Genomic DNA, 27940 nt, shown 5'->3' on the forward strand with positions numbered 1-27940 from the left:
TCTTAAACTGATCCTGCTTTTGAATGACCAATATTTACTGCCTTCATGACAACAGCTTCTGACTCAATGCACCTCTGCACGTATGCAGGGCTGGGCACTCTTTGCCACCATCTGATCTTCCTTTTCTTCCCTAAATAAAGAAAAAAACCCTTTAATTCCACGAGGGAGTTAAGCACTTCTTCTTTTCCCTTTGCAGTCCCATTTGAACGTTGCTTTCACGCATCCAGACGCTGGATCTCAGGGTGATGATCTACTTCTCTGGATTCTGTCCGAGCACGTATGTAGTCACTCGTCTGCCGACTACTTTGTTGTCTGCTGTTCATTCGCCACTTTTTAATAGCTAAATATGTGTTCACAGCATACACTGCCATTGCCAAGAAACCAAATATCTACAAGAAGTAGAAAGAATTGTCAAAGACAATTTTTGAAAACAAGAACAATAGTAGTTTCACAATAAATTCCTCAGAAACTCAGTTTTCTACTTCATTTGCACTGACAAATCATCATGGCCTGTAAAATTGATGTTTTCCTTCTTCAATCTGCAAAAGCGATTAAGACTAATGATCCCAGAAAACAAAGTTCTCTGTCTACAAACATGACAATGAAATCCTGCAATGCAACTTCAATGGAAGAACCTCTTGTGAAGAAGAATAGAGCTCTTCATCCAACAGCTCGTTCCTCGGGCTGCACAGAATAGTGAATGACAAGAGAAGAGATGACCGGTCCAGACCCTCAGCCTGGAGAAGGAGCTCATTTCCAGTTCTTCCTACATGCTTCAACTGTTGTGTGATTTTCCATGTCTAGAATGTTTTATCTTTATTTTAAAAAGTTGCCAGCTCAAGCACAAAATTAATTTGCTTGAGCTTACTGTCCTAGATTTATAATCTCCAAGTAAAGTTCTACTCACTCCACAGAACAAAAATGATCTGTAGTGAACAAGAATAACTCAGCAAACTATGTGTAAACAGCCCTAATTTCTAGGGGCCTAGAACATCTCTCTTATGAGGAAAGGCTGAGGGACTTGGGTCTTTTTAGTCTGGAGAAGAGAAGACTGAGGGGGGGCAGATCTGATCAATGCCTACAAATACTTAAAGGGTGGGTGTCAAGAGGATGGAGCTGGTCTTTTTCAGTGGTGCCCAGGGATAGGACAAGAGATTAACGGGCACAAACTGGAACATAAGAAGTTCCATCTAAACACAAGAAGGAACTTCTTTCCTGTGAGGGTGGCAGAGCCTTGAACAGGCCGCCCAGAGAGGTGGTAGGGTCTCCTTCTCTGGAGACATTCAAAACCCGACTGGACACATTCCTGTGCAACCTGCTCTGGGTGACCCTGCTTTGGCGGGTGGTTGGACTAGATCTCCAGAGGTCCCTTCCAACCCCATATCATTCTGTGATTCTTGTGAATTTTTGGCTCTATCTTTTCCGTAGTCTTGTAATATAGAGCAGCAGCAGCATCTAAGCTAGCTACAGAGAAAGGAGCAAGGCTGCAGGTCATTCTTCTGGTTGTTCCTGCCCTAAGACCAGGAACTCAAAAGATGTAAATGATTTTAAATCAGAATTAGCATATAGCTAACTGTAAAACTAGAAGTAAATCGCGATGGCAAAGGCAACAGGAGTATTCAATGAACATGAGGAAAAATTTATTCTTAGTTTTAATAGAAGATAAGAGGAATATATAAAGAAGTTCAAATTCTTACCACAGCAGCAATTTCTGCTCCAGTTTTATGGTTTAAAGCAGCAAGTACTACAGAGGCAATGAAAAAGAAGAAAGTGCTGAGTCCAGTGTTGACCAGATCCTAAAAAAATAAATTCATTAGCATTACTAAACAATGATTCTTTGCTTGCTTTGATTAGAAGCAGTGAAATAGAAGAAGGTTAGAACAAGAACTAGAGGAATACTTTCCCACTTTCCATACAGTTTGTCACTTATACAAAAGAAGGCAAAGATTATTACCCAGCAAACGTAGCATGAACGCACATTATTCTGTGAACTGCATATACACATACAGCACCAGCCCAGGTTCCGGACGCACTACTTCGATTTCTGCTGGGTTTGTTAGAAAAGTACTGTCAGCACAACCAGCAAGTTAAGCTGTTCTACCTCACTGATGCTGAAGCAACCTGGATATCCAGCTTCAGCACTCCAGGAACTCCTTTTTCTCTTTCACATCCCAAGCGCCCCATGCGCTGCCCAGACAACAGTCATCAATTTTACTACAAATTCTTTGTGGCATTTATTGTAGAAAACTGCACATCCTATGCTATTTCTGTAACAGCTGCCCATATTGTGAGAACACACAGATTTTTACATATTTATTGCATAAAATTGATGTTTCAAGCTGACCTTTTAGAACATATGCACAGCAACACCCCAGGGACACCTACATTCACAGAAAATTCTCACTTTGCTCAAGGTACAGGAAAATGACAGGCACCGGGCAATTCAGTTATACACACACTGCGTGTCACTCAGTGCTGAGATGATTTCACTGCCGTACCTTACAAAAAGCAGGGTCATTAATGTATCATGGGAACAGAAGTAAGAATTCTGAATGGCAGCTATTAGCACAAGAATAATTACATTAATACAAGACTTGAGGCTTGGAAAAATTCAAGAGTTGAGACTTTAAAATAATAGAAGAAACAAAATGCTAGATTCATTAGGGACTAACTGTGCAGTATGTTACTTAGGGCATCTTTTACAATTTTTTAAAACATTTGATATATATGTACACTGCCCTGTACGTACATTACAGAGATGCAGGAAACAGCAGGTAAATACTATCAGAGCCAAAAGTTTTGGAAAGAAAACCTGTACACAACTTTGCTACACAACTTACAGTTTTGAGTTAAAAAAATAAAATGCACTAAACATGCCAACTCCCACCATTAAAAAAATCTCATCATCACTCTTTAATGAGAATTCAAGGACAAATTTGTTCTACTTGACTCTTTTCTTTCACATGGAAGTCAGGCTCACTTCCTATTCCTGCTCCTCCACCTACTACAAGCATCATTTAATATTTTTGGGCTGCCCCCTGCCGCCCCCCCAAAGTACATCTTGTAAAGTGTTGCAAGAAGAAGTAGTTAGCAAATGGTGGGTCTCAAACTCTTACCAACTTTTCACCTGCCAGTGTATAATTAGAGAAATACTTTAAATCTCCATTCAAGCTCACTGAGATATGTGTTATCCAGTACTTACAGCAACAAACAACATTGGATTTTTATTAAAATAGTTATTGCAATTTTAATTATATCATTTCTTGCCTTGCAGAGATAAATTATGAAATAGACGTATTAGAAAATAAATGGCATTTCATAATTTCTCCAAGTACCCTCCTCTCCAACTCCGAGTTTAGTAGCTCAAACTGTGCTTCCAGGGCTGCCAACAAGAGCTGTGGTTCTCATCTGCACAAACCTTTTTTTCACTAGAGGGAAAGTCTCACTGTAATATGACAATGTGACAACAGAGACCAGATCCAACAGTATTCACCATTCTCATCAAGTCTCTAGAGTAAACATATATATATGCCATCAAGAATGCTGAAACTAAATACTGAGGAGAGAGCAGCTATGCTCTTGATTAATTAAAAAATAAATAAAAGAATCAGTTCAACCCAAGGTCGAGTTGTGTATTTTACTACCAGAGCACATTTGCCACCTATAGGAATGACCTACAGAATGAAGACAAAATCCTAGAAGAAATATCTCAGAAAAACTTAGCAATTACAGTAGGTAAGCACCTCAACATGTGATGCCATGACACAAAAAAAGGGAGAAAAAGCACTTATACATTCCTTTGGACATATGGACACGATAGGTGAAAGGTGGTGATCTTACCTTTACAAGGGACACTGGAACGCTGCATCCTGTTCCGGTATCCACATTTTTAAAAGTATGTTGAAAAAATTGGACAGGGCACAGAGAAGAGCCACAGAAGTTATTTGAAAGGAAGAGAGAATTTCTCACAGTATGAATCAAAGAACCTAAAGTGCTTTGAATCTTAAAAAGAGCTCTGTACATGAAGACTCCAGTGTTCAAATAATCAAAAAACACTAGTTGTTTTAAAAGTTTAGCATACAAAAGCACAAAATTAATAGTATAACAAACTTAGGAGCTGCAAAGTTAAAACAAGTCATATTCAAAATAAAGCAAGCTTATTTTAAGGGAGCTAACCATCATAACAAACAACCGAAGATGTGTTTAATATTCCACCTTTTTATTTCTTATATTCCAGATCATGTTTTTTCAGACACATTTTGTACTTCCTTAATACCATACTTAAAGACTAAGTGGATGATACATAATGCTCTATGATTTATGGGGTCAGATGGGCTTATTAATGAATCCTGCTGATCTCTGACTTTTTGGATCTGACAGCTTGATCACCTTGCCAAAGGAGACTAGTATAAGCAAGACAGCTAGATCTTTTATTTTATTGTACTCTTTACAAAGAATATCAAATTTCTCCTTGCAAAGAATCAAACATTTCAAATTAAAAGACTTGATTCCATCTTGAGCCACCAATTTATTCATTTCTGCAATTGCATTTTGCCTGTTTAGGTGAAAACCTTTTAATGCAATTCATAATTGATTCACATAGATACAGTAAGGCTGGTTTCTGAAAAAGCTAAAAATAATACAATCTTTCATAGCTACAGATCAGATTGTTTGGAGCTTAAGAAGCAGTGACACTTATCAATAACACTGTCATACAATGGTAATCACAGATGCAAATATTGGTGGAAGTTTTTAATACAAAAAAAAGGAGCACCTCCTACTTAGAGCAGAAAGACAAAAGAAAAAAATACACCAGTTTTGGAAAAAGTCAGAGCAGAAACAAAAGAGAATGAACTACAGCAAGAATTCAAGCAGTAAAGGACACACCCTAAAAAAATGTAGCTTTTTTTTCCACGTAAGAGAAAATGAATAATCGTGACAATAAAAAGAATAAACTAATTGAAAAAAGATGAGCCGTTTCAAATCTGGCCATGTTGTAGCTGAAGTTCTTGCTATTATATTTATAGACAAAGTAAAAACCACATCACACAGATAGAAGAATTTCTGCTGAAATTACAGCAACCTCATGAGACAGAACGCTGTGCCATAAAATACTGTACAAAGCTGCCATCCATAACAGAGAACAAAATCTATGAGCTGAGTCAAATCCACTCTAGGCTGCTGCTGCTCCCTTCCTCCTTTCCAAAGCGATTTAAAAATGAAAGATCGACTTGCTAGTTATTCGAAAGTCATTCTGTTCAGTCACCAACGGTCCTATTAGTCCAAAGGAGACTATCCAAGGACATGTATTTGTTACTGCCACCACCAGTTATCTGTCCCGCTCAGAGGAGGCATCTTAACTTGGGGATGAAGATGAATGTATGCCAAAACAGCACTTTATACTAAAATAGATGGGGTGAGGTTTTTGTTCTGCTGATTCTGCTGTAAAGGTGGGAAACTCTAGGAAAGAAAAGTGGACAGAATCCTACAGTCTTTGTTTTTTAAGGGTCTGGGCAGGTATAATTCCTGGATGAATGAGGATGGAGAAGCTGAACTGGTGCTATGAGAGGTCACTTAACAGATCTGAAAACTCCCACAATTAACTCCTGAAAGCTGCAAGGGACATCAGCTTCAAAAGCTGCTGTTTAGTCCTCCAGTTTGGTACATCACCAGGAGTTGGCTCTGATCCTGAAGGAACGTTTCTACGATCCCCATTTCATCTGGGTTTTTGAATATCACCTGCCTATTTCCCTCTCAGTTCTCTCTTGGCTGCTCCTCACTGCTTTCCCAGCTTGTTTTCCCAATAAGCAGTTCTGCACGCAGACAGGACCAGCAGTTACCATCAAAAAACAACAGGCCCTACTAGAAACAGCTATAAAACCATGTAGTATTTCTTGTATTTAAAACTTGTGCTTGTATTTCTTACAGAATAATGCAGCATTGTTTACACTATGCTGCACCAAATGAGAACTGCCCACGAAGAGCACTAATCCGGAGGAAATTAATTCTGACAATTTTATAAAATATTCATTTTTATCCTTAATAGGCATTGTTATTTTGACAGCAGTAAACATAAAAGCTAAGGATGACTTACTTAATTTCTCATTCAACAGCTAAGCAAGCCAAAGAAAACCAAGACTTTTTTTCCAAACAGAAAGGGAAAAAAAAAATTAAAAAAAAGAAATCAAGATTGCCCCGTGAGGGCCTTTGAACTACAGCTTTGTAACTGCACTCATCAGAGCCAAGGTTAGAAATAAGACAGTTTGTCATTCTGGCACCACATCAAATTTCCTCCCAAGTACTTCAGTGTCAGTTGCTCGCACACAAGGCTTCATCTCTGCAACAACTGGAAAAAAAAAAAAACCCAACCCTGCAAAGATGATGAAATAAGTGTTCAGGCAGCACAAAATACAACCACTGATCTGCATCTTCAAAGGGACACACCTGACTCCCTGAGCTCCCTCCCCATAGCAGCGCTTCCCTGGGACTGAGGCCAGGCTAATAAGCCAGGCAGAACTCTAATTAGTTTGTGCTGTGCTCAGTTCTGTCTCTTATGTTTGAGGCTGCTCTGGGCTGGAAAACTCTGTATTCAGAACTGAGCACATACAAAATACTCTACCAGAGCTCCAGTGGATGTTTAAAAAAAGAAATCCATGGTCAAAATCTATTTTTGCTACACACAGACACAAATAGTCCATTCTACTGGCTAATTATGCCATGATTTACATCTGTAATGACTTGGATTTGTCTCATCATACAAATTCTCATCCAAGAGATACTGTCAAATTCCAATCTTCTCAGCTGTTTGCCATCAGTTCTCCCCCTCCCCAAGTCATCTCAGTTCTCAGCCCTGAAAAAAAAAGGTACTGCAGCATCAGGGTGTATCCACCTTGCAGTGACAGCCAGTGTCAGAAAGCCTGGCAAACCACAGGAAAATTCACCAGAACCCCAAAATTACTACCAACACTTTGTCCAACCCTGTGCCTACTTCTAGAGGGCCATGTCATCTACACGGTTTGGCTGCAAGACCTCAAGCTCTTCCTGTAGATCATGACACACAAATAATGAATTTGAAAAAAGGCTAATTTAGCCAAACACAAAATTGTAGCAAAATAAACACTTCAAAGCGGCAGCTGATCAGTTCAGCAGGATCTCTGCTGTGGGGTGCTCTCCATTCCCCTATTCCCCTTCAAAGTCTCCTTGCAGAATAGGCTCCCTTTGAGCTGTGAAGCATAAGGGAAATGGAAATTTCCACTGACACGTTCCCCAGCTTTTGCATTTTTGCATAATATTGATAGTGCTGCACAACACAGACAAATAATTATCTGTTCTTTCATCTGCTGTAACAGACCTGCCCCTTTCCAATACGCCCAATTTTGGCCTCACCATCTTCCGGGTTCTTTCACATTTACCTCAGGAAAATGAGAAAATGGTTGGCATGTCTCTAAATAGGATCAAAACAAAGCTCTTTTCCACAAGTGACTAAAAATATATATCAAAAAACTATGTAGTAAATCTGTGTTTTTGTTAGTTGCTAGTATATATTGATCCACATTTTCATCCCAATCAGGGATAGTGGACATCAGACAATAGCCACAATGCATCAGAAAGAAATCCAATTTTAATCAAGCACTAAAGGAGACAATTCTGTGTTGGCCAGTGGCAGTTGATGGCCTGGTACTTTCTAATATATAGGATCATTTGAAAGCAAATGGTTTTTCTAGGAAGTTTGTGTGAGCACTGTGTTTAAAGAAAAACTTCTTCCTAAATTTAAGACTATGAAATTCTTCTAAATACACTAACAGCCTCTTCTCCTCACACAGCTTCTAAAAGCAAAATTTGAGACTTTTCACAAGGGAAATACCCATTATAAAGTCATATGTATTTTTTTTAAAGCATGTATATTAATTTATGTATAAGCAGGAGTGACTTCCTCCTACAGCATTCAGGAGTGTGAAAGTCTGTTACTCAGAAAGCAACTCCTGTGATAACTGTGTCACATAGAGACTGCAAAATCATCAAAATAACCACCAAAACACAGGGAAGTACTAAATATTGAAAGAGGCAAATAATGTATGAATATATATCTAAATTGTTAAGAATCAAATGCCAAAATAAGCCAAAAACACATCTGCCACTACTCTACATTCTTAAATTTCCTACAAACTTTGGCAAAGTAATCTGCCATAGGAACACAAGCTGGATCTAGTATTCACAGTGAAACCACTCACATCACACCAGCAAAACCATCATGTATTTTGTGTGGCACTCTAGCACTTACACACTCGTTATCATGCTCCTGTACACTCTACTAGCACATAAATAACTGTGCAGCATAAAAAGACAGTTTTCCATTGCTGTTATCAGCTGTCAGGCTGTTGTGATGCTCCTTTACCAACCAAGTTGGCAACAGAACAGACCAGAAAGAGACCGCCCTCTGCAGCCACTGCTCTTCAGCTTGCCATGAAGATCAGCAGTGACAGCCACTGCTTTTCAGCTTGCCATGAAGATCAGCAGTGACAGCCACTGCTTTTCAGCTTGCCATGAAGATCAGCAGTGACAATACTGGCAGAAAGGAGCAAAGGCCAGAACAAACCAGTGACATTCCAGTGGTTCCATTGTTTTGTTTTGCAAGCCACCTGGATCTCCCCCACCTACAACTACCAGCCACAGTTCTCAGTCCCTCTAATCTACCAAGTACCCTTAGAAAGAGTTCCTCAATAGATGGTGCATCCCCAGGGCACAAAGGATCCTCTAATTCCACATTCCAGTCTCATTTTAGACAAGTCCTTCAGGCTTATAAACAGTTACTGAAAATGTGCACTTTGCAACATTCATAAATTACTTTAAAAACAAACCAAAAAAAATCACATAGAAACCTCTGGGATTGGTCTCCAACAGTACTTACAAACTTGCTGTTATAAAATAAAACACAGCATAAGCACATATGTATCTGTACTGTCTAAAAAACTTGGTATAAATAGGATCCTTGAAGCTGACAGCTCTTTTGCTGGAGTGACAAACATGTTCATTTTGTGACCTGTGTTTATGCAACCCAATCTGAAAGTTTAACTCAAAATACAGCTTGGAAATGGAGACTTGTACAAAAGGAATGTGCTCTGCCAGCAGTTCTCTTCCCAAAACTCCTCATATTTGAGAACACATTAAGCATTGCCAGTCAATGTTTAATAGTTACGTGTGTAAGCAAATCAGAGCACCTGATTTTCACAGAAAGCACATAATTTTTTACATTGCTGCATGATGATTGTATTAATCTAAGTAAGAAAATATATGTAGCACGGCTGTCCTAATATAAAAAACAGCTTAAGAGAGAACAACGAGCTACTGTAAATACAGCATATGTCAAAGTTAAGTAACTACAGGCTGCATTTTTATCCACTCCATCCACAAACAGTAATTACTGGCATTAGTAGGAAGTTTTTCCCTCCAAAGGGAATCTACCAGAGAACAATTTTAGTTCTATTTAATGTAGTTTAATCTTGCTACATTTCAAAGCTCATTCTGCCGTTAGTACTCCAAATAAATACAAGTATAATGTATACTTTACTCGGCATAGAGAACACTCATACACAATCTTAAGCAGAAAGCGAGTTCAAAGACCAAACTTTAAAACAGATTTGCTGCTATTTTTAAGAGAGTGAGGATTTGTATGAACTTACAGTAAGATTCCAGTTGATCTGCGGTATTCTCATGTGAAGGTTTAGACTGAACATAAGCAACAGAACTCCAGTAACCACCAATGCGCTGCAGCTCACAAACTCAAAGAAATAAAGGCCTTCGCAAGGGGAGCATTCCATGATGGTCTCTATGCAGATGAATGCAATCAGTGCCAAAACCTAGGAAGAAAAACAAGTGGAAAAAAAAATATAAATAGATTTCCACATTTTGAAAATAGCCACAAGTATTCCTGAAATTTCCATTGGGAACATGATCAGTTTACACTCAGGAATGTGTGATTTTAGTTTGTAACAGGGCACTGTCCAAAGAGCAAAAACAAAGACAAATTAATGCAAGACTTTCTGGATATCTCCTGTTGAACAAAGTATATTTTAGCAAAATTACAAGGAGTCTAACATGAAAATGACCGATACACCCAGAAAGGCATGAAACCCCTTCAGGCCACTGGCTTCATATGCAAATGGCATCTCAAGCATTTTATTTCATTTTTCACCCATGATAAGCCATTCCAAAACTTGAAGATGGAATGCATTCATCTACTGGGCCAACCTCAAGCTTGATTATATAGTATTAATATAGTGTGATTTCAATAAAGGTATTGTTTAAAATTCACTACCATCTCAAGATATAAATCAATTCAAAACCAAATAGATTCAGGATCTCTACCAGCCTCCAAAAATGCCTGCCTTTTTCATGTTTTTTATCATCAGTAATCTGCATTTCATATAAAACCATGTTTTATCATTCTCTCACTAGTAAGACAATAAAACAAGCAGCTAATAGATGAAGATGACGCCCCTGGTGCTGAGAACACATACATCTAACTGGGATAATGGTTAGGCACACTGAATGCAGAAGTTATCTTGGTAGAGTTAACACAAATGCAGACTATCGCAAGACAACAGTTTAATTTACTAGTTAGGATAAAACAGTGAACCTCAATACATTTCTAACAAAATATGCCCAATGGACAAAACTAAAATACATAAATAACCATACACCAGTATTAGCTACCACTGATAGCTACCACTTAGATACCATTAGATAAGAGTATACAACTTAAGTCTATGTTTCAAGCTAATTCCTCTTTAAATATAACTGGTAGAAGAAAAAACAGTTGCATGGACAGTTTTATTTTGGTTTGGTTGGTTTTTTTAATTTTTCATGGCGAGCAAGGAAGGCCGTAAGAGTGTTTTGCTTTGGTTTTCAAGACAACAGCCCCCCCACCCACCCACTTACATTTTTCAGAAAAAATTCACTTTCTTGCTCTGCCACAAAATTCTAATGAGACCGTAGTAAGTCACTTCAATTTGAGGAAGAACTTGGGGAGATAGCCTCCCCAGAGCTAAATACTCCATCATTTGAAGGTTTTGCACACAGAAAACATAAGTTTAAGAGACTGACAGAAGCCACAATACAAATCAGTTTCTGCTAAATCCTTCTTTGCCAACTTCAATAATGTTTTGCAGATACGCTTTCTTCCAGCACTTTTTATGCTTCATCCATTAAGCTGTCTTTGCCTCCTACAGCAAAACTAGAAAAACGAAGAAAAAGCATTTTGAAAGAAGCTACCATATTTGTCACTAACATCAGCCATAATTCTAAGGAAAGGACAATACCCCACATGCTTTGTTTGCCAAATACTTCAGAATACAGTAGCTAATTTAAGTTTAAAAATGGATTAAGACAAAGCAAAACCTTTTTAATCAAAAAACATCTCTCATCCTTCACTTAGAACGCTCTCTTTAGGAGAGCATGTGCCATACCGATTTTTGCCAGCTAACAGAGCAGGCCAATTCACATCAAACAAATTCTGAATGGATACCGAGTGACTAAACACTTAACTTCAGAATACTGAAATTTACACTGAATAGCTTTGGAAAAAAAGAAAGAATATGCAATGAAACGGAATAGTCAGAAAACCAGAATCCAAGTCAAGCTATAATTTCAGCAATGACACACACAAAAAAAATACTGTCTGGAACACAGCTTCATGTTACAGTACTAGCATGCAATGAAGTCCACCTCTTCTGTGAACACAAGCCTCACAACTGAAGACGACACTGAACACAACGTAAAAAAGGAGATCCGAAAAACATAATCTTAAGTTGTTTCAAGCAGGATCAATATCAAGTATTAATGCTAAATGTCAGCTGGCAAAATTTTTAACTGTTATATGTTCCAATATTATAAACTCTCTATTGTTCTTGCCACTATTTTTGATATATTATGACAGTTCTAAAATTTTTATTCTTTTCAAAGAAATGGCTTTGCGATATTCTCTAGAAATACCGTAGTACAGGTCCAAACAGTATTAGATTCATTTTCTAAAAATATGAATAGCTCTGAATTGTGCCACCAACGTTAGGCTGAAGGAGCCAGAAACTTGGGCAAGTCAATCCTTACACTGGGCTGATAATCTCACACTGGCTCCTCTCACACCAGCCAGCACTGCTTCTGCAGAGCTGACGTACCCATCTCAGCAGTCAGAGCTCAAAAAAGATGAAAGAGTTTCTTGCATACAAGATTAGAAATAAATTATGTACTGAAGAGGCACTTGAAGCAATGAACTCTAATCATCGCACGTTACTTATACACTCCCAAGCTCAGAATTAATAATTAATGAACTTCAGAGCAATTCTATCTCAAGATTTCATTTTATCCCTGAATAAATTATAAAAGACACTTATCTGCAACACACCCTTGCAAGAAAAAAAAGTGTTGGTTGTGTACACTTAGGTTTGACTTAACCCAAAGCATCTCAAATGCGCGTAGAGCTGAAGCTGAGCCACAGTTTAAGGGACAGCAGCAGCAGCGCACAGCGGCCTGGGTTGGGGCAGCCCAACTCTACTCATTTATCAGAAAGATTGGGAGCAAACCTCAATTGCTTCCGTTTATGATTTATTTGTAATTTATCTGTAACACTTTTGTACTTCAAGTAAGATTCCAACTAAATACGTTATTTTTTTCCTGCAATAAAAATGTATTTAACCCTTCTCAAAGATTACCCATCCTACCAGTGCTACAGACAATGCCTTCCTGTTAACTGCCCATTATTCGTCTCACGATGAATGCTATGACAAAAAATAAAATCCAAATGAATCACCACATCAGAAAAAGCTATCCTCCCACAGAAACTTCCCTTTTCGTAAACACAATAAAAATCTCAGTCTTTAATAAGAAATATTTTCTCTTCGAAACATCAGGGTAATCTTGTCCTCCTACACACTTACAAACTTGCCAGAAGCATCCTTCTAATTAACTACAAGTAATGTGAATCTTCTATAAAAACACACGAGTGCCGCTTTCACTGGCCATTCCACTCAGAGAAGAACCTAATTTTATTTCTAATAAAAAAGCAAACTACTCTGAACACATGAAATGAAAGTGAAATACACTATAGAATCAAACCCGTGAGTTAGCCAGCTATATCACTTAAGTGTTGTGTATATCCCGCAAGATGAGCCAAAGCAGCTTTGCCAAAGGCCACGCTTCATCCAGCGATCAAGTTCATTTAAACAAAACAAACAAACAACAAAAAAAAAAAAAAACCCACAAAAAAAAAAGCATTAACATTGTAAGAAAAATGCTTCCTTTTCTCTGCATTTTTAAATGTATGAAATGGCTAATTTATGAGGCAGGCTATATAAATTAGGTAGTGAATTAACACAGTTTTGCCACCCAGAATATGAGTTGTTTGACACGGCCATAAAGCCAAGTGATGTGATCCTCACACTCTCTTGGGAAGAGGGAGGAAGGAAGAATGAAGACCCTCCTGCCCGCCCTGGAAAGTTTTTCCACAAGCAGAAGTTCCAAGGTTGGTTTACTGAGGGAAATGAGAAGCTGAACGTGGTGGAGATCTCCTCTTGCATGAATTATTACTCTCTCCCACAAATGACACAGCTACAGCTTTCCTGGGCAGAGTCAATTGAGAAAGTTTCCTCTGATGGACGAAACAAACCTTTTCAGCTGGTTCTCTCTTCACTGAGCACTTTGGGGAGTTTTCTATTCTACCCTAATCCCTAATGCTCTAACATTTGTATAACTCTCTTTGATTACTTTCTCTTTTTTAACAGTTGCTTTTGGTTTCCCTTCTACTTCCACTCCTCTTGAAGGAAGTTCAGTAGATATTGTGTCGAGATGCAACTCAGCCACTGTGGAAACCTCTGCGAACTCTACTGGATGCTCAGGTCCATGCAGAGGCATCTTTTTCTTGAAGAAGGGCTCTAACTGTGATGGAGCAAACCCACCCCCCGCCCTCCATCCCTCATCTCCCACCACCATGTAATACAAAGGCAGAAGGAAAAAATTTCCAAGAGGAGGATTAAGAATGAGATGTATTTCCCAATAATGACTTTTTTCTGCTTTATGTCTATAATAAACTGGCAAATCCATTGTTCTAGCATGGGACATTTAGGCACTGCTGTCACAGAGCACTGGACCCTCCCGCACATAAAGGCTCTATTCAGAGCCAAGCAGCCCCTCACTGGAAGGGGATGAGGTGACCACAATTTCGGGCCATTTAATTCCTGAAAGAGAGCCTCTACGCTGGGATCCAACGGCCTTTAATTCAGGCACATTAGCCTCCTACCATTTCTGCATTCATCTCAACTTCCCTGTAAATTCCCCTGGAGAAGGGCCCTTAATGAAGAAATCATCTGCCTTTGGGCTATGCAAATGGCTTACATTTACATCACTTTCTTGGCAACACCGGCACGTCAGACATAACACGCTGTATTTTCCCAAAATGGAGAAAATGTGCTACGACAGGCACCGACGCTCAAAGAGAGCTTTTAGGAGGTTGCTAATGGTGTATTTTTCCTGTCAGAACATGTTGTGTTTTATTTTTGAAGAAAATAATCAAACAACTTTGCACTAAAAATAAAAAAGACAGTTCTGCAATGAAAACAAAGTAAAAAATGAGTTTTCCTGTTTATCTAAAACGTTACCACAGAAAGCCTTATTGTGTGGTTAAATGACATAATTACGCATGATTTCCAAAAAACCACAAAATGGTCAGCATTTTTTCTGCCTGAAAAATACCCACAGAATTTTAGTAAGAATGTCACACTACCAAGACATTTTTACATCCAGACTGTTTAAATTAATGGTATGGCACAATACATATGCACAAAATAGAGAAGAAATAAATTGCTTTTACACCACTTAAAGTATCTGAAGACATTAAACTTTCTTGAATTAAAATGGAGATTTATTGTTCTCATTTACTCGGCCCAGCAGTCCCAACTTAATGTATGAAACCAAGTGGGTCTCATTCCCTGCAAAGCACATGCACTTCCCACATCTAAAACAGCTGGCACAGATACGAATGCTTGGGATCATATGGCTTAAACGCAGTCCTGCTTCTCCAGCAGGAAACCATCTTTTACCCTACGCAGGAGAATGACTGATTTCCCGCCTGTTCCTACTCTCTATCCTTAAGACTAAAAGAAACGTGTTATTAACTCTGGTAATTGGACTGCAAGGAGCCTTAAATCACAAATGAGTATTGAACTTTCCTTACAGGATAGAAAATTTAGGAAAACTACACTTACCGGAGAGAGAAGCTTAAGAAGCCCCAGTGATTCAGCACCCTGGATAAACTAAATTATGAGCTTATGGCACAAGCTACAACATTGAACAAATCCAGAGAAACTCAACCAGACCTCTGAATTCAACTCTCATTTGGTTTTGGTGGTGACAATAGAAATAATAGCAAAATATTTAAATTTAAGCTTTTCATTGCACCTTTAGGGTTTTACATGAGGCTGCCATCCTTAAGTTCTCAGTATTTCTTAGTTCACTTTTGGATACAACACGGCAAGACTTCAGCACATTAGATAATGTGGAATCTTTATGAAATCAGCTGATCGTTTGCCACCTCCAGCAGTTTTCTATAATCCTTGAAAGATTCAGCTACTGCTGACTTCCCTTTTCTCAACTTAGGCAAAAGACCAATTCTAAATACAGAACATATTTCTGAGGCCAGAAAGATTTTGATGGCGTAGTATGAGAAAGGGTCACATTTAAGAACGAGGGTAATCAACACTCAGAGTTAACAATACAATGCTGGTTGTTTTGAAACATGAGGTACATCAAAACTAACATTTATTCTAAATGAAATAATTAACTGGATTTTGAACTTGAACAAAATAATTAACTTCACCTTTGAACAGAAGAGATTCTCAACTGGCTAAAACAGAAACGCTTCAGTTTTAAAAGTGAGATTACTCATAGAGTGGAAAAAAAAGCTGCAGACATGAAGTAGTAATTTCTTTCCTGCTAACTATGCATTAGCGCAGTGTTTTGCTTATTGCTTGACCACACCTACTCAACATTCTTATCTGCTAGATAAATGCAAAACCAAGTCCAGTTCAAATATCATTAAACAAATAATGCTTTACAGTATGAAAGTATTTTATGTTTGGGGATTTTTCTAAAGAAAAAAACATGCCTAGTTCTTCCTGTTACTGCTGAATAATTTAAGGTTTTTTTCATGTTACATTTCTATTGTCCATGAGTTGCTCATCCCTACTTCGCCTCCTTTGCAGACCTGACTGCGAGTGTCTCTTATTTACTCCCATCCAACCAAAACACAACCATCTTTATAACAAAACAAACCAAAAAAAAACCCAAACTACTCTGATTTAGGTGTATTTCAGTTTTTATCCAACCAAGCAGATGATCGAAAGAGCCACTGACCAGAATCTGAAGCCAAGGCACATGGAGAGGAAGTATTTGGTTTAGGCATATCACATTTCTTTCTAGAAACCTGAAGAATTTCAAACATACCTTTCAGACAGACAAAAAAGGAGTGTACCACACCACCCATCCCATAAACGAAAGCCCATCAATAGTTTTGTGGCAACCCCATCCTATAGGAACACTCATTTGAAGATCATAGAGCGCCACACTTTAAACAAAGGCAAATAAAACATGCAAAACATAACCAGTTTCTCCCACTGATTTCTTTACACAGGAACCTGTGCCTCCAGTCCCTAGAAACTACAATTCATCTGTCTCATAATTCAAAATATTTTAATAAGCAACAGGTCCTGCAAGACAATAACAAACAAAACCCCAACATGTACCGAGTTAGACATTTCTAACTTTCCCATTTATATGCTGCATTAACCACTTAATTCCTACGCAATGCAGCAAAATGAACAACTCATAAATGGAAAGGCTTATTCTGTATCTATAGTACACTGAATTGTGCCAATGGCCTCAGCAAGTAGACATAAAATAGTAAATTATAGGAGATAGGGTTCCCCCCTCCTTCTCACCATTTCCTGATATTCGAGGCTTAATTTTCCCATTAGTTGTCTCATACTCATTTTGACAGACATCTGCAAGCATAGCTTTTTACAGCCATCTCTCAAAAAAGTTTCTTCAAGTCTAATTTTATCACAATTTGACTTGCATTTGCGTTTCATGTTCTTGCACATGCTAGGTAAAAATAGGTCAGAAAAATATCACACTTTCCTCCAGTACTGCACTAAATGTAATTTTGTATACATGTAGTCCTCTGCATCTTCCTCAGCCACTGCCAGCTGCACAAAATGGGGGCAGAAAAGTGGGAGGGGGGAGAATAAAATATATTTCCATTAGTCCCATTTTACACAGAGTAAGAACTGACTAAAGAAACAAAATGAGGAGAAAAAACAGCTGAGTTCAAGAAACTTTAGTAACCCTCACCTGCCCCAAGGTAGGGGAAAATACAGATTAGCCTCCTTAAAAATCATCAGTAATTCTTGGTTTAAAGACTAATTTAATAGTGTCACTACAAGTCACTAGTTTTCTATCAGCATTTATTTGTTAATAACAACTGTGCAGGATGCTCAACCGTGAATGTCCAGGAGACGTACCTCTCAGTACATTCTCCAACTCCCCATCCCGTCTTCCAGCAAGGGTACAGTATCCTCTCCAGTCCATTTCCCAGTATTTTCTATCAAGCCAAGCTCTAAGAACTCATCATATCTTTGCTATTTAAACAAGATAGATAAATGCAGTTACCCTATTTTTGTCTCCAGGCTGCACACACGTGTTCTGTATGGTACAAACACACACGCTCTGCTGGGACACAGCAAGTTACTGAGACTCTGTTTGTATGATTTTTAAACAAAGTGGAAAAAAGTGGCTATTGCGTCACTTTTGAGACTTCTCAGCTCTTAAAAAAAAAAAAAAAAAATCAACACTTTTGACCTGGCTTCATGTTCCAATTCACATTCACAGGCCGACCTGTGTTGGAAACCTGGCTGGTCACAATATTAAAACACAGTACTGTAAATCTGTAACAAACAGTAGGATAAATTAGTTGGGTTTAAGAAGTGAAGGTGTACTCATAAAATTTGTCAAGTATTTGATCTGTGCCGTCTCCTGTTTAACTAGCCTGTTAGGCTACTTTAAAAAGTGAAAGTTCTATTTTAAGACTATCAGAATCGGTCTGTATCCTTTAAAACCTCATTTAATCTCAATTATGAGTAAACATCAAGCATCCCACAAATACTAAAACAAGAAAGGAATTTTAATGAGAAAACAACCAAGAACTTAAAGTAGTCCTGAGGAATCCACCAAAGTTTTTGGAGGTTATTTTTGTTTAAAGGAAATGGTGCAAAATGTCCTTGCAATCCCAACGTTCCCAAGATCGCAATCTGAAGGCCCCCTTAGATGCCATGCCTTAAAAGGCAAAAAGAGTCTAGACATACTGGTAAAACAGAACATTAAAAAAATAGATGTAGGCCAGAACATTAAAGAGCACTGCCAGCTGTACTGGGGAATGCATGAAACCTTCAGCCCGTCTTGCAGTTTTGACTGTCTCAGAAGCATTATACAGTAGCATCTCGTCCAAAATAGAAAAGAGCCCACAAACTCATTGCGTAACTGCAGATCCACCTACTCCTGATTTTATAACTCGGGAACAGATCTGCCCAAAGACTGCAAACAAACTTGACAGGCTGCAAACACGGGACTATAAAACGTTGTTAACAACACAAAAGCCTTAAGACTCTGGCAACAAATGCCTTCGCCTTCTCAGTCACCGCTCCTACTGTCCTGCCACCACAAACTAAAGAGCGAACATCCCAAATACTTAGGACACTATCCTATATATTTTTCCAAAACACTTTAAAAATGTTACTAAGTGATAATCATAGAAAAGCAAGTGATAATCATATAAAATCAAGAGATCCCAATGTTTAATAAAAGGTTTCATCTACATTAGATCAAAAGTTACTAAGCATTAAGTGCAACAATTAGTTTCTTTTAGAAGGGTATATGATCAAACAACTAATTAACTTATTCAAAATATTCAAGTGTCAATATCAGTTCCTAGCAGGAAAAAAGTCAAAAGTTACTGAAGGTTATTAAAGACTTGGAGAACTTAAGTATTTCATAATATTCACAGCTGTGCTTGTTGCTTTCTTGCGTGAACATTTAATTTTTAAAAGTACCAAGGTACAGAAAATGACTAATATGGAAATGCTTGTAGTTGATTCATAAAATGATTTCACAAAAAAAATGCCACAACTGTTAGGAGTAGTGCTGTATCACTGGCAGATTTATAGCATTTGAAAATAACCATATTTATCTGAAGTGGAAGTTACAGCAGAAGCATCACCATATGCAACTCCAGATCCAAGCACAGGATGTATTTCTACATACCCGGCCCACAGTTGCTGCGGTTTTAAGCTGTGCTGTAATAAAGGGAACTACGAGGAACAAGTTCAGCTCACTCATAAGCTGAACACTTTGTGAATGCAGATATAAGCTAGAGAAAATTTAAAGAAGCATCTTCAACAGGACATTATTCAAGCACCAGCACCTGAATATCAAGTTACATACTAAAAAAAGTTTAACTGTAGACAACACTGAAGATACTTGTTTGGGTAAAAACGCACCATATTCTTCCAAAAGCTAAGGCATTAAATACCAGAGCCTTAATTACAATTCATTAAATACAAGTCAGAGACGCGATACTCAGTTATAGTTCCTAGTTTAAATTTGCACACAGTGAGATTAAAACATAAGCAGTCACTCAGCTTACCTGAAGCCACATTTCAGGCAGCATGGAGTTCTAGGGACATAGTGCAGCATGAGTACAGGTTTCACCCTGGACATCTCCTAAATCAAACAACGCTTGAGACCCCTCACTGTATAGACTGCATTATTTGAGTCATGCTGTTGGGCTTCCCAGCGTGGGCGAGTGCTACACCAGCTCCCAGATCTGCTGCCCATGGTTAGTAACGGTTCTGACCCATCTGTCCTCTACTCGTGGTTGTTTGCTCTTACACCTATTCTCTATCAGGCTGATGTTACCCAGCTTTTGCTTTCCTCCTCCCATATTCTGGAGAGTTGACAGTAAAAGTACCAGAGAAAACTAAACACTACTTCCACGTTTTGGGAGCAACTGACTACACAAATCACCTGAGAACTAGGTGACTTCATTTTTTACAAAAAATCAGATTTTTTTTTATTTTATTTTTTTTAAATCCAGCTCTAATTTAGAAGTAACAACTACCACCACTATGGAGTAACTGCAATTGACCCACTGTTCAGATGTCTATTCCTTGTGCCCCTAGTCCTCCTCATATACAAAATTTCAGTACAAAATTATTTGTTGAGGTCTAAAAGCAAGGCAGGTATTTCCAAAAGGCAATTTTGAGCACAGGATGACAACTATCAAAAAGCGTGCAAGCAGATTTGACAAAGTGATGCATTAACTCACATCAGAAATGTGACGTTATGTTACAAGAAAAACACCACCTCTTAAATATCTAGTCCTTCTCCTTGTCTTCTTATCTCAAGATAATTAAATCACTAGGGAGGCTCATCAACAAAAGACATTGTTGATTGAAGCAGAAAGTTTACATGAAAAGGCGGCAGCTTCCCAAATAATAATGCCATTAGAACTACACTTCTTACTGTAGCACCTGTAACTACAACAGTGTATCTATTACTATTACACTGGTTCATAATGGGAGGAAAAAATAGTGCCTACTTATTGCAGAGATCATAGAAATTCCTTCTGAAAGCAGAATTTAAAACTACCCACCAGCTTAGAGAGAGATTTGTAACAGGAATTTGGAGTTTACTGACAGCAGGACACCATGCCCTGGCCAGATGGTAATGCAGAGACACCATGGAAGAGACCCAAAGCCATTCACCTTTTGGTGGGAAGCCAAGCAGTCTTGTCTTTAGTTGCACGCAGAAACAATAAAAAGCAAAGCTAAACAGTTATCTCATCATTCTTCCTTCTATGGTAAATGTCAGTATAAAAATATCATCACACGGCAATGCAGACCTTTAAAAAGAAATCTTTCCAAAGAGAAATCAAGTTTCAGAGACGCTGAAGAGATATCGTTTCCCTAAAGAGGATTTCTAAGCATATTTGTGTATTAGAAATTTGATCCTTTTAATATGATATAACAGTCGTCTTTTAAGACCAAATGCCAAAGATGACCAGTATCCACTGTCACAGTTAACATCTTCTGAACAAGCAGCTACAAATACCACTGAGAATCAAAGCTCAATATACAACACACAAAGTCACAAGGATTTCTTACATAAACGCACATTTATTGTTTGGAAATTAGAAGAGAATAACGCAGTTAACCCCAGAATGACTATAAATTACCAATGCAATCCCAGGAGGTAACAGAAGAGATATCTCCAGCAGAGGCTTGGAGAGTGCCCCGTGACAGGCACTGGTACGACACCTGTAAGGTGACCTTCTGTTCGGGTTGTGCCTCCTGAGAAACCATTACCCCAGCCCTGTATGAGGGACAGTCTCATTGTCTGTAGCTTAGTTAACAACCCATTTACACAAAACCAAACTTCACAATAACCAACGTGAAAGAAATCTCAATTTATTCACATTGCATTCAGTGGCCAACTAGTTAACAAGGTGACAGTGATATTTAAATACGAGATTACTGAACACCTCACAATAGTTTTCTAACGGATTCTAATAGCAATTAGCCCACTCCTTGGAACATAAGTGTTATTACTCTAATTTTTTTAATTAATTAACAACGAGAATTCTCAATAGTCTTATTACCCATGTTGGCATCTATTATAGGCTTGTTGAATTTTGTGTTTCTTCACTGTAATATATCTCGATAGCAAAGAATTTTACCGTAGCCCTGGCCTTAACCAGTTTCTGGATCTGGAAATGCACAATGACAGTAAGCCACAAAAAAACTTTTTCCAATGTTCAGCTACTCTCCACCAATGAAGATGGAACTTTTTATTCTAAAAATTGTGAACATATGAACTGCTATTCCCACCAGATTTCATTTAGCTCAAAATCTTGCCTCCACTGACAGGCAATAGCATATGCTATAGAGAACAAGAGGAGAGCGAGCATGCAGTGATACTTCCCAGCGCACTCATCAGCAACTTGTAGCTCAGAGACCTCCCAAGCAGAAGTATTATCTTCTCTAAAAGCAGTCTCTGATGGATTTTTGTAGCATTTGGAACAGAGAGATGAGGAAAAGAAAGTCTAGGGCTGTCCGAGTCACAGAGGCCATCACTAACCACCACAAATGCCATCCTCTTTTAGGACAGCATGGGCTAAGGGTCTTCTGACACCTGCTACTTCCATCAGAAGGTTCCTCTGATCTTACCACTCCAGCTAAACCATTCCCAACCACCAGCAATATCACAAGAACTGGCCAGACACAACTTTTCACATCAACTGTCACAGCTGTTAAAGGCAGGATATGTTACTTTAAATCAAGTGCCTGTGAAAACCCAGCAGGACCAACGAGGCTCCCACCAGGGTCCTGCCTGGTCTCCTCATAACTCCTCTAGTGAGCAGCCCACCCGGAGCTACGGTTCCCAAAGAAACCCAGCAGCAGACAACAGGCAGTCATGATTCCCCCTGGGAATTTCAGTGGGAAATACATGTCTACACCCAACTTTAATGGTAGAAAGATCCTTGTAGGTGCAGAATTATAACAACCAAAAAAATAATAATAATGCATTTAGAAAAGCTGAAGAGAAAAATAAAGGGGGGAGCAGGCAATCTCATCTAAAGTGAAACAATTTCCCAGCAAAGAGGTGGTGCCTGCTAACCACCCTGGCTCTTTTGGATGGCAGCAATGATTCCTCTCATAGGAAACACCTTTCTTCAGCAAGCACACACAGAAAAAGGAGACTCCTTCAGAAATTCAAGGGAACGGGGAAGAAATACTGAAATGAAACAAATCATTTGAGGATGTCCACAGGAAAGTTTTCCAGGGATATCTGTTTGATTACTGTACAATAATCTCCATGGGAAGTATTAAAGCCCCCAAAAGCATGAGAAACGTTAAACCATGCCAGAGAGTAATGAAAATAAACTCTAAAGAGCTTTTCTGCTCTGGTCTCCGAGAACAGCTATCTAATATCTCACATCTGCCGTACGGCAAGGTACTGCTCCATCTAAATGCTGGGAAGTCAGCTGAGACAATTTCCACCTAGATTTCAACTTCCCCAAAGGAAGAGCATTTCTTTGGTTAGTACACAACTGCACTGGCTTCTCCCCGACTCCCATGTCAAGTTCAAACCCTTATTTAAAAAAAAAAAAAAGGCACAAAACCAAACATGAGAGCTCTGTATGACTTTAAGTCTTCCCCCTCATTCCTTTCCCTTCCCACCTGCCTGAGGACACCCCTCAGGTGTCTCGGCCACCCCTATAGCCCTGAACACTCCTCTCCTGCCATGGTCCAGCACTTGCCACCTTCCTTCCAGCTCCTTCTCTAACAGAGGCTCACAGCCCCAGTTACAGCAGATGTTTCCTCACAGATCCAAATAAACACACACAGAACTATTTCAAAAGAACAGTTAAGACACAGGCAGAAGAGCTACTTTCTGAAAAGCTTACCTACCTAACAATAAAACTTCGAAGAAAAAGAGGAAAATCAGCTCAATACTAAGCTGTTCCACATGGGTCCTTTTTATTACTTCCTCATTATTCTTCATATTGAATATTACTGTCCATTAGCAGGCAGCCATATGTACCACACAACTCTTCAATTTAGCCTTGGATATTAATAAGAAGCCCTAAATAGTAAAATATAGTTTTCTTAGTTTGCATACCCAATTTAAAATTAACAAATAACCATAATGCTATTCAACCTTTTCCAGGAGTCAAAGGAAAGAAAGTCAAAATAAGACTCGGAAATAGCTGCGCAATGCTATACATGGATCACCATCATAACCCATCATGTCAGTGCCCCTTTAAAGGGCACTTTAGGGCATATTCTCTTGAAATATTAATAAATGTGAGTTAAAACTATTCTTCCTTCTGGCAGCACTTAAATTACTCCATATGCCTAAAATGTCATACTGCTTTCCATCTTCTAACAACTCCTATAGCAATATTTTGAATCAACAAAGACAAATCTACAACAAAAAAATAGAGCCCTACAATCACCTACTTCCAGACACTTGTGTTTTTTCCCCCATTCCCTGTTCCTTCTGCTTTTGACAAGAATGGGCATTTGGAGGAAGAGCCATATAAACCACAAAACCCAACAGTTATCCTTCATACGCAGCACTAGGAACTAATTTGTGGAAAGTCCTCCAACTGAAGATTAGAACAAATGGCAATGTTTGTTTTGAGCTGATACTTTTGTCTGCCAATCATACATGTATTTTAAGACAAATCCTGATGCCAAATGAAGCACACGCACTGTAATCTTTCCTGTAGCATTCTTTTAAAGAGAATATCTTTAGACACTTTTTATCTTAACCAATACTTGTCTTTTTAAGTTTTCTTGTGTGCAATAAAGAGAGTTTCTCCTCATTTTTAAGAGCTAGAGTTCTACAGTATAGACTCTGATACCTTTACAGGAGTACTGGAGGACCTAAAATGTATTATTATACATTATAATTAAAATAATTACACTTGGCAAATAAGCAAATTAAGTGCATGTAGAATATGTTCTCTCTTTTCTTTCTTTTCCAAAACTGCTCAGTTGTCCATCAGTTTGCAAATTTAGTCTGCTCTACCAGTCATTACCATGAATTAGAGCTTCTTTTGAGTACAGTTCTGCAGAAACTAAACATGGCGAGATGGTACGTAGGCTTCCACCCCATACTAGCTAATTTAATTTCTTGTAAACTTCTGACCCACTGGATTCACACACTGTGTAGGAATCATGCGTAATAAGTCAGATCATTATTAAAAAGGCACAAAACATTGCTCAGTTCCCCTGAAGATACTAATCTGCACACATCCATCTTCCGAAGGATGTACTGTGCAAGAAGACTCCTGTATCTGTAACTCTAGCACATCTTTCTTTAAAAGACTTAAAAAAAATGAGGTGCACGCCATGTAACTTTGGAACTTGTTCCAAGCAAACCAGAGCTTAATAACAGAGAATTCACTTACTCATGATCAGTAATCACTCATTTTAATTACAAGCTTTTAACATGACTTGCCACAGTTATTAGCGTACTACAGAAAGGATCGGCAGTAGCAACAGAAACAAAAATCCCGAGGGCAGATTATTTCAGTGTTATTAGGAAGCACCACCCCAGGATTTCTAACACACGGACAGTTTTTAACAGCTCAAAGACAGGTAGATGTTGTGCAGCGATGACAGACTCTTTGGCTTGAGTCCTGAAAACACAAAATACAAATACAGCTATTCCCTGTTGTTACACTACTCAGGTAACACACTCGCTGCTACCACTCGCAGACCACAGATTCTCTCCTAGACCGAGGAGATGAGAAGAAAACAAACCGCACTTCCAAACCCTGGATTTTACCGTGCATTTGTAAAAGAAGATCATAGAATCATCACTGCAGTCCTCTATAAACTCATGTCACTGTTGAACCTAGGGCACTTTGAATGTGGTTTACATGAAACCTGTACGTGCAAGCTTTGTCTTGCACTAACCAGCAGTGGTTTTAAATGCTGAAGTTGTATATATATGAAATATTAAAGTGTTCCTGCCATCACAGTCCTCAAAGAACGCACCCATTATGGGAAAACAATATGCAGTACGCTGTAAGAAACCACTCAAACACTTTTTTCAAGCTTACTGCCGTTTTCATAAAACACCTATTTTAAAATATCCTGGAAAACACCTTTGTTAATTTAAAAATATTCGTATCAAAATTGACCTTGAAAGTGGATCAGAGGGAGACGAACATCAGCATCATCAACAGGAAAACTGACAAAACACTTAGGTGTTATTACATATTTAGCTGTCACCATGCTCTAAGCCTTGTACGGACTCCATCAAACCACGTAGTTTAGCTGTTCAGAGCACGCGAACAAACACAGCTTACATTTTATTTCAGAATTGGAAAAAAAGTGGGTTTGGGGGTTTGTTTTTCTCTGGGTTTCTTTTTTTTTACTCTGCGTATTTAAGAGAACTTCAGCCTGTTTCAGTCCAGCCCGTCAGCGGACACTGTGTGGGCACCCGCCGGGGAGAGCCCAGGCCTGAGCTCCTCACCTGGGCACCTCAGGTGGTCCCCCCCACGGCGTCGCTCTCGCCGAGGGACACAGGACCAGGACACACGCCTCACCTCACAGCCAGGATCGCGGTGGACCCCCTCATGGAGCGGCTCTCGCCGAGGGACCATGACCTGGACCCACTTCACCTCACGGCCGCCCGCCCCCGCCAGGCCCCTCACAGCCCCCCTCGGGTCCGGTCCGCTGCCCGCCTCCAGCCACACCGCTCTCCCAGGCCTCTCCGCGGTAAGTCCACCAAAGAGAACGTTTAACACTTAAATTGAAGTATTTATGTACCGAGAAGCTGCCCTTATTTTTTTTTAAACCTATACAAAGCCCGCAGAGGTGGGGTTTCTAACGCCGCGGCGCTCGGCGGGCACAGGCGCGACGCTGAGGTAAATCACCGAAGCCCAACGCCCTCCACAACCCGCCGTAATGGAGGCCGGGCCGGGCACACCACCTGAGGGCACCGAGCCCGGACGAGCCCCGGCCACCCGAAACCCCACCGCCGGGGCGGCCCGGGGCTGACAGGACCCCCCGGCTCCCCGCGGCGGTGACGGCTCTCCTCAGCGCCGGGTGACACCGGCGCTCCTCCCGGCCGCCTGAAATGGAGGACGGTTGGGCGGCCGCCAAGGCGCCGCGCCCGCAGGTACGCCCGCACCTCGCCGCCGGGGCCTGCCCCGCTCCCCGCCGCGGGGAAAGGACTCCCGCCGGGATGGGGATGAGGGGGGTCTCCCTCCGGCTCGCTCCCCGCCGGCGGTACCTACCACCTCGGCCAGCTTGATCCTGCCGAAGGTGCCCCGCAGGTAGTCCAGGTCGCAGCGGAGGCCGCCCAGCCCGCGGCGCTGGCTGACGGGCTCGGTGGTGGGCTGGTAGGGACTGCTGGCCCCCGAGATCATAGAGGTGCTGGACGCCTCTCCGTCGAAGCCCTCCAGGTCATCGCCGTTCCTCATGGCGCCGGTGCTGCGGAGGGGGATGAAGGGGGCTTGGGCCGCGGAGCTCCGGCCCCAGCCGCGCCGCGCTCACCTAGCGGAGCGCCGGCGGCATGGCTGCCCCGGTCCCGCCTCAGGCGGGGCGGCGCGGGGAGGGCAGCATGCTGCGGGGCGGTGCGGAGGAGGAGGAGGAGACGGCGGCGGAGGGACCGGCCGGGCCGGGCTGGGCTGTCGCTGGGACCGGGCTGCCCTCAGCCCCTCGGCGGCGCGGCCAGCCCGCCGCTCGCTCCCGGTCCCGCTCCCGGCAGGGCGCCTGGGCTCCGACCGGGGAACGCCGCCGCTCCGCCCCCTGCGCCCAGCGGAAAGGGCGGGGAGAGACCGCCCCGCTCCGCCGCCCCGGCCCCGCTTCACCGCCCCCGGCCCCGCTTCACCGCCCCCGGCCCCGCTTCACCGCCCCCGGCCCCGCCACCTGCCCCGCGGGAGCGGAGGGGGCGGCCGTACTTACCCCCGCGGGGGGGAGACCCCGGGAGGAATGAAAGGTCTGGGGCCTTCCTGACCTCGGGGTGTTGTAAAACGCGTCGATGTTCGCACTGGGAAAGCGATACGGACGTTTTAAATTGTATTCGTAATTGAGCCGATCCCTCGGGATCCACGGAGCAGCTCACGGTGCTCAGAATCACGCTCTCCGGCTGTTCCCCTACCGCACCCACCGTTGTTCGAATGGTGGAAACCCTCAGGGTGTCCTTCCATCAGTATTGAATTACACTTTACAGCCTTTCTTAAAGTTCTCCAAATACACAATTAGTTTTGACCAGCTCTGAATCACTTTTTGGAGATGCCTTATCTCTTGCTGTGTCA

The 27940-nt window shown here is 40.6% G+C and overlaps 1 protein-coding gene across 1 annotated transcript; it reads right to left on the reverse strand.

Moving 5' to 3' along the window:
• Positions 1-215: 215 nt before the first annotated feature.
• CMTM4 (CKLF like MARVEL transmembrane domain containing 4) lies at positions 216-27103 on the reverse strand. Its single transcript, XM_074158150.1, has 4 exons — positions 26918-27103; positions 9681-9857; positions 1698-1796; positions 216-389 (listed from the first exon to the last, which is right to left on the reverse strand). Exons 1-4 carry the CDS (start codon positions 27101-27103, stop codon positions 216-218), a joined length of 636 nt encoding a protein of 211 aa, XP_074014251.1.
• Between the last annotated feature and the right edge of the window lie 837 nt (positions 27104-27940).

The sequence above is a fragment of the Numenius arquata genome, chromosome 13, assembly GCF_964106895.1.
Source record: "Numenius arquata chromosome 13, bNumArq3.hap1.1, whole genome shotgun sequence".
In the NCBI taxonomy this organism is placed as follows: Eukaryota; Metazoa; Chordata; class Aves; order Charadriiformes; family Scolopacidae; genus Numenius; species Numenius arquata.

Coding starts and splice junctions, on each gene's coding strand:
- CMTM4 (XM_074158150.1), bottom strand. CDS start 27,103: ATGAGGAACGGCGATGACCTGGAGGGCTTCGACGGAGAGGCGTCCAGC. Junction 9,858..26,917: donor GGATCAAGCTGGCCGAGGTG/GTAGGTACCGCC, acceptor TTTTCTTCCTAG/GTTTTGGCACTGATTGCATT. Junction 1,797..9,680: donor AGATCAACTGGAATCTTACT/GTAAGTTCATAC, acceptor TTATTTTTTTAG/GATCTGGTCAACACTGGACT.